Below are 14,519 nucleotides of genomic sequence, written 5' to 3'. Positions count from 1 at the left end.
CTATTTCTGCTCACCACACCTTCAGTGCTTCACTACCTTCTGGCTGATCATGACTGAGAGTTATACTTGTTATAACTATGCATTCCTTAAAGAAGCCAATGGAACAGGATCGTTTCTTGAACCGTGGATATAGAAACAAATACTGAAACCATGCAAAAGTCCATTTATTTAATACCTGACACGAACGGTTTCATATGTTAAGAAAGAATCAGAAGTATTAGTCTGCAGTAAACATCATCAACAGATTCATCAACGCAACAAAGCTTATTCGACGTTGTACCTTCTGACCATCGCCTCGTGTCCTCTGGGGATCGGTCCTGTGAACTCTTTGATTCTCTAAAAGTCTGATCTACTTATTTATTGTTTCTGCCCAAATCAAGCAGATTTAAAGTAAATGTAGGATTTGCTCAGCAAGTGTGTAGAACTATGTAGCACATCACATGAGGTGTTTAACGGCTCAACTGTGAAGGCTGAAGAATGTACCCTTCCTTTGCTTCTGTGTCTGACAATAGCTTTGCCTCTTTGCTGCAGCAGTATTCTCATTACTTCAACTGAAGTATTTCACAACATAAATACTTCCTCAGTAGGGGTGTAACGGTTGGGTACGATACAGTGGAGCCACGGTTCGGTACGGTTCGGTACAGTAGAAAACTATAAATGCAGAGAAATGGACTTGATTTTAAAATATATTTATTCATTCCAACTAACATCATGAAGTTATTCTTTGACTTTGAACAATGATGGAACTATACCTGAGTGACTCATCTTCTGGGGTGTGTTCTTACAACACATCAGCATAAAAAACACAAACTGCTCCTTAATGTGATGTAGTATTGTTACTCACATCTTGCAAAAGAGATTTTTAATCTCAATGGGACTACCTGCTTAATAAAGGTGTTTTTTTATTCAACGGTATTCGGTTCGTCGTGCGTACTGAACGTGAGCCTCGTACCGAACGGTTCAATAAGAACACGCGTAGCGTTACACCCCTACTCCTCAGTTTCTCTCTCAAGTTTCTTCCATTTGTTTCTGAGAGCTTTTCTACGTCACAATCAAGCATCTGAGAAGATGAACTTGATCTTAAGTCTCTTTATATTCTATACTCAGTACTCAGACTGGGTGTTGACCCACAATACCTTTTGGTTCTAATCAAAATGTAAAAAAACTTTCAAGTAAAACTATTGAGTCCCAAAACCTGTAAATGAATAAATTGATTTGATAAAAGTATGTATTTTTTACTTTAATAAGTATTATTTAGCCAGAATATTTGAGTACTTCTTAAATAAATGTATTTATATTTCTCAAAGCAAGGTTTTGAAGAACGATCCTCTTTGGTGTGGGTTCAGGCACTCGGCACCAGTTGACAACATTTCACGCGATGCCCAGGCAGCTGTTTCAGTAAAATACTGTGAGGTGAAATAAACAGGATAGAACTTAAAGAAAAGACGTTAAACACATTAGCTGAACTGACTGGAGTGTCTGGGTCTGGGACTGGAGGTGGTCTAGGCGGGGTTGCCTCCTCACACAACAAGGGGCATATCTTCCAGATCCCTGGGAATCTCCAGACAGGAGTCTCTGGAGCTCTGCATCTGGCCGACCTTCTCTTCCAAAGACATCGCCGTGGCCCCTCTCTCGAGCCCGGCCTCCTCCCTCGCCTCTCGTATTTCAGCCTGCCTCTCGTCCTCCATCTCGCTGTCGGCTCTCACCTCCTCGAGCATGACGCTGGCATCGCACGGCCCGACCAGTCCTCCCGCCTCCTGCTGGTCGACACCCCGGTACCCAGTACCGCTCACCGAGTCCGTGTTGGACCGGGAGGATCGGGGGGCGTAAGCCCGGCGCTGAATGAGGCAGACCTGATGTGCCAGCACCACGGTGGCAACTAGCAGGCAGACGATCAACACCCCCGCCGAGCCCAGAGCCATCAGACCCATCTCGGTGTCGATCAAGCAGTCTGCACGGGTACCGTTGGTGTCCGCGTCGAGTGAGTTTGTGCGGCCGGTGGTTGGGAGGCTGTGCTCCACGGCAGGCGTCGAGTTGCCGCCCTGATCTTGTGTTTGGGCCGAGTACGGCCGCACGGTCAAAAGGTTCCGGCCTGCGTCGGTGGGACAGAACGGCAGCTGGTTGAGCAGGAGAAACAGCCAGAGGGAGGTTCTGGTTCCTTCCATTGTGCTCTGAAATCAAGAGCAGAAACGTGAACTTTCTGCATCACCTACCATGCAAAGTTGACTTGTATTGACAATACTTACTTGACTTGGTGTTATGTGGAGGTGTTGTTGGAGGGATGCAGTGAGACAGACTCTTGAGGCGCTCTGAGTGTACTTCCTGACCCGGTCTCTGGTTCTGCTCTGCTTATTTCCTCTTGATGATACAGCAGATGCTGAAAGCTCTTACAAGAAGAGAGAGACAAAAAAAGTAATGTAGTTTCTCAGAAGCCAAAAAAAGGACCAACACATTCAAACGATACACTACTAACCCCAAACACAGAAATGCATTATTTACTCAGAAGGCCTGAGTTTGACCTTGTCTGATTTCTTTTTTCTTTAGGTTCAAAACAGGCCAGATCAACGGTGACCTGCTCATCTACCATGTCCTCCTCACTCTCAAACCCTACTACGCCAAGCCCTACGAGATAGTGGTAGACCTCACGCACGTAGGACCCAGCAATCGCTTCAAGACCGACTTCCTGTCCAAGTGGTTCGTGGTCTTTCCCGGCTTCGCCTACGAGAATGTGGCGGCCGTCTTCGTCTACAACTGCAACACCTGGGTGAGGGAGTACACCAAGTACCACGAGCGGCTGCTGACGGGCCTGAAGGGCAGCAAGCGGCTCCAGTTCATCGACTCTCCAGCTAAGCTTGCCGAACACATCGAACCGGACCAACAGAAGCTGCCCGCGGCCACGCTGACCCTGGAGGAAGACCTCAAAGTGTTCCATAATGCCCTCAAGCTGGCCCACAAAGACACCAAGGTCTCAATAAAGGTGAGGATGCCACCAAAGGGCGAATGTAGCTCAGTCTGTGGGGGTTTGGTCTTTGGAACCTGAGGGTCGCTGGTTCAAGTCCCCGTGTGGACCAAGTAGGGAGTGTAGACGGGGAGCTGCAGAGGTACCGAAACCGCAAACTGCTTCCAGGTACTGTGGAGTAGCTTTTGTGAATACCTTATTAGACTGGAAGGATAAGATCAGAGAACTTTATTACGATCAGGAGGAATTTGAGCAATGGGTTTAGGTTTTTCCTTAAACAATGTATGTTTTCTCGCTGGTCAGGTGGGCTCGACTGCAGTTCAGGTGACCTCGGCCGAGCGGACCCGCGTCCTCGGCCAGCCCGTCTTCCTCAACGACGTCTACTACGCCTCAGAGATCGAGGAGATTTGCCTGGTGGACGAGAGCCAGTTCACCCTCACCATGGCCAACCAGGGCACGCCGCTCACGTTCATGCACCAAGAGTGCGACGCCATCGTCCAGTCCATCATCCACATCCGGACGCGCTGGGAGCTGTCGCAGCCGGACTCCATCCCACAGCACACCAAGATTCGACCCAAAGATGTTCCCGGCACTCTGCTCAACATCGCCTTGCTGAACCTGGGCAGTTCTGACCCCAGCCTCAGGTCGGTGCTGTAGGGCCTTCAGACTCATTCGAGCCAGATTATTCCACCTAAAACAGCAGTAACATCACCAGCTTCTTTTTACTGAAGAAGTTGTAGTTTCTGCTGTGGACTCTAAGAAATCCAAACTGCAGAAAGGCCAGTGGTCTTTATCCAGAGAAAGCTCATCAGTTTGGTGACTTTTGGTTTTGTGTCAGGAATTGCAAGTTCCAAAATGTTAAGACACTTGTGTTTTTGGCTGTAAATGTGGCTTAAGTTTAGAGCTAAATTACATATGAAGAAGCTGTTATTTCCACCCAAATCTATTTGGGATAAGAGTCAACGGCGTCATGGTAAAACGTCAGAACATTCTGGGGGGGGGGGTGCGCGCTACTCTTGACAGGACTTAACACCGCTCACTTGTTGTCCATCCCACTTCCAGGTCGGCGGCTTACAATCTGTTGTGTGCATTGACCTGCACCTTCAACCTGAAGATAGAGGGCCAGCTGCTGGAGACGTCGGGCCTCTGCATCCCCGCCAACAACACCCTCTTCATCGTCTCCATCAGCAAGACTCTGGCAGCCAACGAGCCCCATCTGACACTGGAGTTTCTGGAGGAGTGCATCTCAGGCTTCAGCAAGTCCAGTAAGTCCACCAAACAGGACTCCTGCAGTCACTTCACAACGTGGAAGGTTTTTTTTCCTTGCTTGCCAAAAAAACTGCCTTTTTTCAGGGTTTGTGCAAAGATGTTTATGGGAGGTCACATATTCATTCCATAAAATGATTACCAGCTGAACTGGAGTGGAAATGAGACAAGTACTAAGAATCTAACAACCCTGAGAGCAGCTCCTAGAAGCCATGCTGCTCTTTACAAACACCACAACCAACGCAGTTTGGACTCCACCGCTGATGTTTTCTATTTATTAAGCCCTGTGCTCCCACGAAATAGACTAAAAACAGCTATTGTAGACGAACGTTTTAGTTCTTTCAGTTATTTATGGAAAGTTATAGAAAGGTCACAATGAATCCTTGTTTTTTCACATTTTGTGAAGCAGGCGAGAACACCTTTCTTTTACTGCAGCTTTAGAAAGTGTTGCCAGTGATTGGTTGAGTCCACTGTCATGGATGAGTGTGGCTCTTTTGTTTGATTATGATTGACTCTCACTACACACATGATGGGTGATCAATTGGTCCTTTCTGTGATTTAAACCGCTGTGTTCTAACACCAAGGCTACAGCAGGTGTTTACAATATGTTTGTGGTAACGACAACATAAACAAACATAATAAAGGCGGGGCTACACAGTGATTGACAGGTCTCTATCAGAGACGTATACGCCGTCTCTACGTCACTCCTCCTCAGTCCACATATGCTCATTTCCTGTTCACTGGTTGCAAAAAACAAGATGGCGACGGCCAAAGCGCCGAACTCAAGGCTTCAAACCATCAGTCCACAAACCAACGTTAACTTTAAGTTGCTTTAGGTTTTGCCCAGCGACAGGGACCCCTCTCTGATGAAAGTCCTGTTTGAACCGGCTGTTGGCTTCTTTCATGTTAAAAAGTAAATGTATGTCGATCGTGTTTTTTTTTTCAATCGCAGGTATCGAGCTGAAGCATCTCTGCCTGGAGTACATGACGCCCTGGCTGCTCAACCTGGTTCGCTTCTGCAAACACAACGACGACGCCAAGCGCCAGCGCGTCACTGCCATCTTGGACAAACTCATCACCATGACGATCAATGAGAAGCAGATGTACCCCTCCATCCAGGCGAAGATCTGGGGCAGCCTGGGCCAGGTGGGTCCGCCACACCGACGGCCCCGATGAGTGTAACCGGGTCGTGGATCTTCACCTCTGACTCTCACTGTGCGTCCTCAGATAACCGACCTGCTGGATGTGGTGTTGGACAGCTTCATTAAGACCAGCGCCACCGGAGGACTGGGCTCCATCAAGGCGGAGGTCATGGCTGATACTGCAGTGGCTCTGGCTTCAGGGAATGTCAAACTGGTCTCCAGCAAGGTGAGCTAATCCACTCTGGATCAGTGTCTGCAGAGTCACCTGTGTGAGCCAATACTCCACCCGTCATGGAGTCGTGTCATTCAAAAAGCCTCGACATGGTGCTTCCATCGTTCTGTGTTCAATAACTTCAGCCTGGTTGCATTATGTTCAGAAGGTTGACTTTGGTAGCAGAGGATCATTAGCAACAGTCCCGCCAACTTATGACAAATGGAAGACTTGTGAAAGTTGGAGCAAATGAAGCGTCAATTTGGACCAGAGTGGAAAGTGAGCCGGCGCTTATCGCCAAAACCTAAACAACAGTAATACAAATGTCATTCGAAATGTATTTATTTATTTCACTGTTTATTTTGTTGTCCATTGTGACGTATGAGTTTATTGAGTCAATTTGTAATTTAGTTCTGCTCGTAACAAAATGTTCCATGTTGATTCTGGAGGTGGAGTAATGTCCCGTTGTTCAGTGAACTGTCACTCAACATAAAACTCAAGCTGTGAAACTCATCCCTGGAAGCTTTTTGAACACTTGCATGACTAGTGATGCCTGGTGACAGCAGCTCGTTCATTCCCATGAATCTATAAACTCTCCCAACAAACTGCTGGAGCTGAACCAGACGTCTGTCTCTCTGCAGAGTTGTTTAGGTGAAGTTTATATCGACTAGAGACCAAAACGTTCCTACGACGCCCATCGTCTGCACCCTTCATGACTCTGGTATCTGTTGGAAAGTCATGAAGGAGGCCTCATGTAGGTTAAGCTGTTCCTTCACATCGCTCTGTGAAGCTATCTTCCTCTCACTGACTTCACTTAATGTTGGTGGTGGCTCTCCTGCTCAGAGCAACAGGTCACGCTAAAGAGGGATCCTGTAATTATAAACCTTTTATGGACTCATTCAGCATTTTAATCTAACTTTCACGTTCTGCAGCAGGAAGTCAAAAGTACTTTGTTATTAAGATTCTATATCATTTGTCCCTCCATCCAAACTCAACTACCTGTTCAATGAAGTTCACCCTCCATGTAACACGTATCACTATGAGAGGAACGCTGGTGGTAAACATCTTCATTGAAGGTTCATTTAGGATCATGTAGGTTTCTTACTACCCAGACATGATGAATGATGATCTTCGTCTTCATCACTTCAGCGCCACAGAGACTCTTCCTCATTCTTTCTTCACTAAACTTTGGGTTTTACTGTTCATAGATTTTGGAATATGGGCTGTGATGATTATCTTTACTCATGAATGGTGCATCAAAACGTGTCACACTTATTCCAGTTTAATCTCACAGACCGCAACAGACTGCATCGGTTTACTTAGTTTATAACATTAGTAATATTACAGGTTCATACCACCAGATACTACCTGTCAGACTACTTGTTACATGAAATGTTACATTGACTTCAATATACTGTTACAGCTAACATACGTGATATTATCATAATAACTTTATTTATACGGCACCTTTAATAACAGTTTACAAAGTCCTTTAGTCAAAGCAGCAAAAGAAAGGAAATAATGAGACAATCGATACGATAAAAATAAAATAATTCAGTAAAATCAACAAATAAAAATAAAACCGTAAAGCGACGGCATCATATAACAGCCAGTCTGTAACGTGTTTAAAGTCCATAACATTTGTATAAAATGGTTGTATTAATTCTCGCTGTGTGACTTATGATTATCAGAGGGTTAGTTTCTGGACCACTTTGACTCTGACCAGCGTTAAATGTAATAATTACTTACTTAACGGGAGAATCCGACGCTGTAAATCACTGCAGTGATAAAGAGGAGAAGTCCTTCCCTCTCCACCATCAGCTGTGAGAAACAAACACAGCACAATAGAAAAGCCAGGCCCCGGCTCCTATTATGGCCGACTGCCGCTCTGCTCTCAATGGTGGCCTTTGTGAGGATTGTTGACCCAGAAGAAGCCCGTCAGTGTTTAAGTTGAAGTGCTGCTCCTTCTTCCACTGATTCTGTTGTTTCACCAAAAAAGTTGAATTTAAGAAAATCTGGCTTAAAAATACTGGACCAAACGGTCTTAATGGAGATGTTTTAATAAACAGCATGACTGTCTGATGTCGCCACACCAACACATGCTGGTGTCTTATTGGTTATAAGTAAAGCTGTATTTTCATATGTATCAGCTCCATATCTAAAAAAAACAAGTCTGTTATGGTCTTGTAGCTTTTGGGCTCAGTATATTTCATGACAACTTCTACACAATGACATCGTCTGAGAGTTTGATAAGTTACAGGAGGAGAGCTGGTAACGTTAGCAGCACCGCTAACGGCTAACCAACAGGAGGAGAGCTAGTAACGTTAGCTGCACCGCTAACGGCTAACCAACAGGAGGAGAGCTAGTAACGTTAGCAGCACCGCTAACGGCTAACCAACAGGAGGAGAGCTAGTAACGTTAGCAGCACCGCTAACTGCTAACCAACAGGAGGAGAGCTAGTAACGTTAGCAGCACCGCTAACGGCTAACCAACAGGAGGAGAGCTAGTAACGTTAGCAGCACCGCTAACGGCTAACCAACAGGAGGAGAGCTAGTAACGTTAGCAGCACCGCCAACGGCTAACCAACAGGAGGAGAGCTAGTAACGTTAGCAGCACCGCTAACGGCTAACCAGCGGCGGTTCACTTCAGTTACATTATGATGCATTTATTTCAAGCAATAAATGAGGACCATGAAAACATTGATAAAATAAATAAAACAGAAACGCGACGACATCACATAAGTGTTTAAACGTTCTCTTGTTGTCTGTCGGCAGGTGATTGGTCGGATGTGTAAGATCATCGATAAGACGTGTCTGTCTCCGACGCCCACTCTGGAGCAGCACCTCATGTGGGACGACATCGCCATCCTGGCCCGCTACATGCTCATGCTGTCCTTCAACAACTCTCTGGACGTGGCCGCTCACCTGCCCTACCTGTTCCACGTGGTCACCCTGCTGGTGGCCACCGGGCCTCTCTCCCTCAGGGCCTCCACCCACGGCTTGGTCATCAACATCATCCACTCGCTCTGCACCTGCTCACAGCTCAACTTCAGTGGTGAGGACACACACACACACACACACACATCCTCACAGACATCATCACACACACACCACCACACACACATCCTCACAGACATCCTCTCAGCTCTGGTCGGGGAGGTTTATACTCTATAAATGGTTTATAAAGTTGCCAGATTTAGTTAACGTTCTCTGATTTTCTCCACAGAGAGTTTGATTTCCTGCAGCTCTGAGTGTTTCCCATGCCGCAGTTTTTGCGTCTAAACTATCTCCATGTTTTGTGTGTTGTGATGTCTCCAGAGGAGACGAAGCAGGTTCTGAGGCTGAGTCTGACCGAGTTCTCGCTGCCTAAGTTCTACCTGCTGTTCGGCATCAGCAAAGTGAAGTCGGCCGCCGTCATCGCGTTCCGCTCCAGCTACAGAGACCGCTCGTTCTCCCCCGGGTCCTACGAGAGGGAGACCTTCGCCCTGTCCTCCCTGGAGACCGTCACAGAGGCCCTGCTGGAGATCATGGAGGTCTGTTCCTCTCCTGTTTACCATGAAATAATAAATATCAAGCTAACAATGAGGTGAAATAGTCAAAAGCTGGTGGATGACCAGGACCATGAAAATCAAATAATATAGATGTAAATATATGTGCGTGTGTAAATTCAGTTTGTTAAATGCTTATTTGTTATTTGATTGTGGAACCAGACACTGAAAGAAGACGACTAAGACTGAAATGCAACAAGCAGTTCATATTGATCTGTCTCTGTCTCTCTGTGTGTGTCTGTTGTGTCCGTGTGTCTCTGTTGTCCCTGTCCCTGTGTCTCTGTGTCCGTGTCTCTCTGTTGTCCGTGTGTCTCTGTTGTCCCTGTCTCCGTGTCTCTGTGTCCGTGTCTCTCTGTTGTCTATGTCTCTGTGTCCGTGTGTCTTTGTTGTCTGTGTCCCTGTCTCTGTGTGTCCCCGTGTCTGTGTCCGCGTGTCTCTGTGTCCCTGTCTCTGTGTCCCTGTCTCTTGTGTCCCTGTCTCTGTGTCCCTGTCTCTGTGTCCCTGTCTCTGTCTCTCTGTGTCCGTGTGTCTCGGTGTCTCTGTGTCCGTGTGTCTCTGTTGTCTCTGTGTCCCTGTCTCTGTTGTCTGTGTGTCCCTGTCTCTGTCTCTCTGTGTCTCTCTGTGTCCGTGTGTCTCTGTTGTCTCTGTCTCTGTGTCCCTGTCTCTGTTGTCTGTGTGTCCCTGTCTCTGTCCGTGTGTCCCTGTCTCTGTCTCTCTGTGTCCGTGTGTCTCTGTCTCTCTGTGTCCGTGTGTCTCTGTCTCTCTGTGTCCGTGTCTCTGTCTCTCTGTGTCCGTGTGTCTCTGTCTCTCTGTGTCCGTGTGTCTCTGTCTCTCTGTGTCCCTGTCTCTGTTGTCTGTGTGTCTCTGTGTCCGTGTGTCTCTGTCTCTCTGTGTCCCTGTCCCTCTGCTGCAGGCTTGTATGAGGGACATCCCGGCCTGCAAGTGGTTGGACCAGTGGACCGAGCTCGCTCAGAAGTATGAACCTTCTCCTCGTGTTTAAGCTCTGTTGAGATTCTCTGAACAGTTATCACGATGCGTTCACATGTCATCTGTAAAATGTAGTTCTGGTGATGAACTAGAATAAATCCAGTAGTTTGAAGGAGATATATTTCACATGAATATGAAACGGATATTAGAGATGAATTATGATGTTTAACTTCCTAACACGAGCTCTAAACACATTATTATACTTCAGTAAAGATAATAATGAAGAGATTCATTTTAATCCATAAAAACACAATCTTTATTTCCTGATCTTTTGAATTGTGTTTCCTGTAAAATAACCGCTTTAGACGACGATAACAAAGTAAAAGAAGAACATTCACAATTGTTGTAGGTTATATTGACTTCAGGATGGTTGATGATGATTATGGGGAAGATTCTTTGAAAAGTCTTTTATGTTTTATATCTTTTATATTTAGCGACTAAAACTAGTGCTGGTGGCTGCTTTCACAATAAAAGACACGACGGCATGTTTTCTTAATGTAGCGTCCTCTGTGCTGGTTTCTCCAGAGTTGCTTTGGGAACGTGTGTGTGTGTGTGTGTGTGTGTGTGTGTATATATATATGTGTGTTTGTCTTCCAGGTTTGCGTTCCAGTACAACCCGTCTCTGCAGCCCAGAGCTCTGGTGGTGTTCGGCTGCATCAGTAAGCGGGTCAGCCACGGCCAGATCAAGCAGATCATCAGAATCCTCAGCAAGGCCAGTCCTCTGCTGAGCATCGACCGGGTGAGACGGCGTCACTAACTGACATCTGCAGGGCATCAGAGCCATCCTCAAACTGTGTTAGGCTTTTATTTTGTTAACCCTCTGAACCCCAAAAACCCACCGGCGGGATTGAAAAGCATGTTTTCTTTAAACTATTGTCAAAACTACATTTATCACAACTAGAAGCTGTAAAAACAGACATTATCTTCAGGGTTTCATCTTTCCCACGGCCCATGAACTCATCATGTGCTTCAGTCAAAAGGTTTTAATACCTGTTCATACCGGATTACTTGTTTATTGTAACAGCTCATCCATCATAGATCTTGTTGTGCTGACTCGTGAGTCTCTTGGCCCCTCCTCTTCCTCTCAGGGTCTGGAGAGCTGTCTGAAGGGGCCGGACAACTACAACAGCCAGGTGTTGATCGAGGCCACGGTCATCGCTCTGACCAAGCTGCAGCCTCTCCTCAGCAAGGTACGCCACCAACCAGCAGCTGTGTTTGTACCTGCAGCTGCTCCCTGAGGCGAGGAGGCTGATCAGTGGCTGCTCTGTGGGTTATGAACCGTTAGTATGCCTGATGTGTGTCTGGCTCACACACTGGTCTGAAAATGAAGGTGAATTAGACAAAAACACAGCAAGAACAGACTGTGTGTGCTCCACCTTTACACATAGCGTCGTCTTATTGAGCGCCAGCACAGAGAGGCACGAAGAGGACAGAGTTCATGTTCGACCGTGTGTGTGTGTGTGTGTGTGTGTGTGTGTGTGTGTGTGTGTGTGGGTGTGTGTGTGCACGCAGGAGTCTGAAATGCACAAAGCTCTGTTCTGGGTGGCGGTCGCTGTGCTGCAGCTGGACGAGGTCAACCTGTACTCTGCTGGAACCGCCCTGCTGGAGCAGAACCTCCACACGCTGGACACCATGCGGGTCTTCAATGACAAGGTGAAGCGCACACACACACACACACACACACACACACACACACATAGCTTCACACTAAATCCCAATGTACAGCCTCAGACTGCAGTGAACAGGAAGTGACCATATCTGGACTGAGGAGTGACGTAGAGACGCCGTATACGTCTCTGGTGTCAACCTGTCAATCAGCGTGTAGCCCCGCCCTAAAGCATCCCCTGCTTTATGGTCTGTGTGACTCTAAATGGACCATAATGTACTAAATGAACATCATGCTGTATTGAAGAAGACTTGAAACTAGAGATTGAGACATAAACTCATGTTTACAATGTTTACTGAGGGAATAAATCAAGAGAGAAGTAGAGTCATTTTCTATAGACTTCTATACAACCAGAGGAGTCGCCCCCTGGTGGACACTAGAGAGAATGCAGGTTACAACACATGAAGCTCTGACTTCTCCTGCTTTTGAACACAGTCATTTCATCTCAAAGTATCTTCAAAAATCTGCAAAAAGCAGATTATGGTTTGCTCCTATGACCGTGCATGTTTGTTTGTTTTAAATGATGACCTCCTCTTCCTCCTCCTCCTCTTCTGACATGTGCTCCTCTAGAGTCCAGAGGAGGTGTTCATGGAGATCAGGTGTCCTCTAGAATGGCACTGTAAGCAGATGGATCACTTCGTGGGCCTCAACTTCAGCGCCAACTTCAACTTTGCGCTGGTGGGCCACCTGCTCAAAGGTAAAGCTCGACGCTCCTCCCGCTGGACCTCCTTTAACCCTTTAACCATGCTTTCATGGTGCATGGTCCTCATTGTCCCTCTCTTGTGTCTCCAGGCTACAGACACCCGTCTCCCACCACAGTAGCGAGGACCGTGAGGATCCTGCACACGCTGCTGGCTCTGATCAGCAAGCATCTGAAATGTGACAAGTTTGAGGTCAACACCCAGAGCGTGGCCTATCTGGCTGGTGCGTCACACACACCACACACACCACACACACCACACACACCACACACACCACACACACACCACACACACACCACACACACACACCACACACACCACACACACCACACACACCACACACACCACACACACCACACACGCCACACACACGTCACACACACGCCACACACACGCCACACACACATCACACGCGTCACACACACGCCACACACACGCCACACACACGCCACACACACATCACACGCGTCACACACACGCCACACACACACCACACACACCACACACACCACACACACCACACACACCACACACACACCACACACACACCACACACACACACCACACACACCACACACACCACACACACCACACACACCACACACACCACACACGCCACACACACGCCACACACACGCCACACACACGTCACACACACGCCACACACACGCCACACACACGCTACACACACGCCACACACACATCACACGCGTCACACACACGCCACACACACGGCACACACACGTCACACACACGTCACACACGTAGCACACACACATCACACGCGTCACACACGCGTCACACACGCGTCACACACACGTCACACACACGTCACACACACGCCACACACACGCCACACACACGCCACACACACGTCACACACACATCACACACGTCACACACACGTCACACACACGCCACACACGTCACAAGCGCCACACACACGCCACACACGCCACACACACGCCACACACGCCACACACGCGCCACACGCGCCACACACACGTCACACACGTCACACACACGCCACACACACGCCACACACACGCCACACACACGCCACACACACGCCACACACACGCCACACACATCACACACGCCACACACACGCCACACACACGCCACACACACGCCACACACACGCCACACACACGCCACACACACGTCACACACACGCCACACACGCCACACACACGCCACACACACGTCACACACACGTCACACACACGTCACACACACGCCACACACACGCCACACACACGTCACACACACGTCACACACGCCACACACACGCCACACACAGGCCACACACAGGCCACACACACGTCACACACACGTCACACACACGCCACACACGCCACACACACGTCACACACGTCACACACGCCACACACGTCACACACACGCCACACACGTCACACACACGCCACACACGTCACACACACATCACACACGCCACACACACGCCACACACACGCCACACACACGTCACACACACGCCACACACGTCACACACACGTCACACACGTCACACGCGCCACACACGCCACACACACGTCACACACACGCCACACACGCCACACACACGTCACACACACGTCACACACACGCCACACACGCCACACACACGTCACACACACATCACACACGCCACACACACGCCACACACACGCCACACACACGTCACACACACGCCACACACGTCACACACACGTCACACGCGCCACACACGCCACACACACGTCACACACACGCCACACACGCCACACACACGTCACACACACGTCACACACACGCCACACACGCCACACACACGTCACACACACGTCACACACACGTCACACTCGTCCTCACTGATGTCTTTGTTTACTGCCGTCAGTCTCATATTCAATGTCACGTTCATACAATCGTTCACAGGAGAAATATGAAAACAAGTTAGAAATCTCTGTTCCTGGTTGTGATGTTTAGTTTCTGCCCGTTCGCATTAATATGTCCAGAGTTCACGCTTCTGATATCGCTACTTTAGACGATACGCACATC

The 14,519-nt window shown here is 48.1% G+C and overlaps 2 protein-coding genes across 4 annotated transcripts in view; one reads left to right on the top strand and one right to left on the bottom strand.

Annotated features, from left to right (window-relative positions):
• The window catches only part of nf1a (neurofibromin 1a), a 75,296-nt gene that overhangs the window by 50,751 nt on the left and 10,026 nt on the right, over positions 1–14,519 (top strand). For all 3 annotated transcript variants that reach the window (XM_079272138.1, XM_079272140.1, XM_079272139.1), the window contains 13 exons: positions 2,545–2,977; positions 3,263–3,603; positions 4,022–4,224; positions 5,178–5,371; positions 5,453–5,593; positions 8,353–8,632; positions 8,896–9,110; positions 10,039–10,100; positions 10,710–10,851; positions 11,201–11,302; positions 11,625–11,765; positions 12,349–12,475; positions 12,571–12,702. In XM_079272138.1, the coding sequence (XP_079128264.1) occupies positions 2,545–2,977; positions 3,263–3,603; positions 4,022–4,224; positions 5,178–5,371; positions 5,453–5,593; positions 8,353–8,632; positions 8,896–9,110; positions 10,039–10,100; positions 10,710–10,851; positions 11,201–11,302; positions 11,625–11,765; positions 12,349–12,475; positions 12,571–12,702 (2,513 nt within the window). The remainder of the gene's footprint in view (positions 1–2,544; positions 2,978–3,262; positions 3,604–4,021; positions 4,225–5,177; positions 5,372–5,452; positions 5,594–8,352; positions 8,633–8,895; positions 9,111–10,038; positions 10,101–10,709; positions 10,852–11,200; positions 11,303–11,624; positions 11,766–12,348; positions 12,476–12,570; positions 12,703–14,519) is intronic.
• Positions 296–7,386, bottom strand: LOC306779994 (uncharacterized protein). Its single transcript, XM_079272141.1, has 3 exons — positions 7,328–7,386; positions 2,247–2,386; positions 296–2,171 (listed from the first exon to the last, which is right to left on the bottom strand). The coding sequence occupies exon 3, from the start codon at positions 2,163–2,165 to the stop codon at positions 1,521–1,523; it is 645 nt and encodes a 214-aa protein (XP_079128267.1). The 5' UTR covers positions 2,166–2,171; positions 2,247–2,386; positions 7,328–7,386; the 3' UTR covers positions 296–1,520.

The sequence above is a fragment of the Melanostigma gelatinosum genome, assembly GCF_949748355.1.
Source record: "Melanostigma gelatinosum genome assembly, chromosome: 7".
Taxonomy (NCBI): Eukaryota; Metazoa; Chordata; class Actinopteri; order Perciformes; family Zoarcidae; genus Melanostigma; species Melanostigma gelatinosum.
The sequence above is the reverse complement of the archived record's forward strand: the minus strand, read 5'-3'. Positions and strand labels throughout refer to the sequence as shown.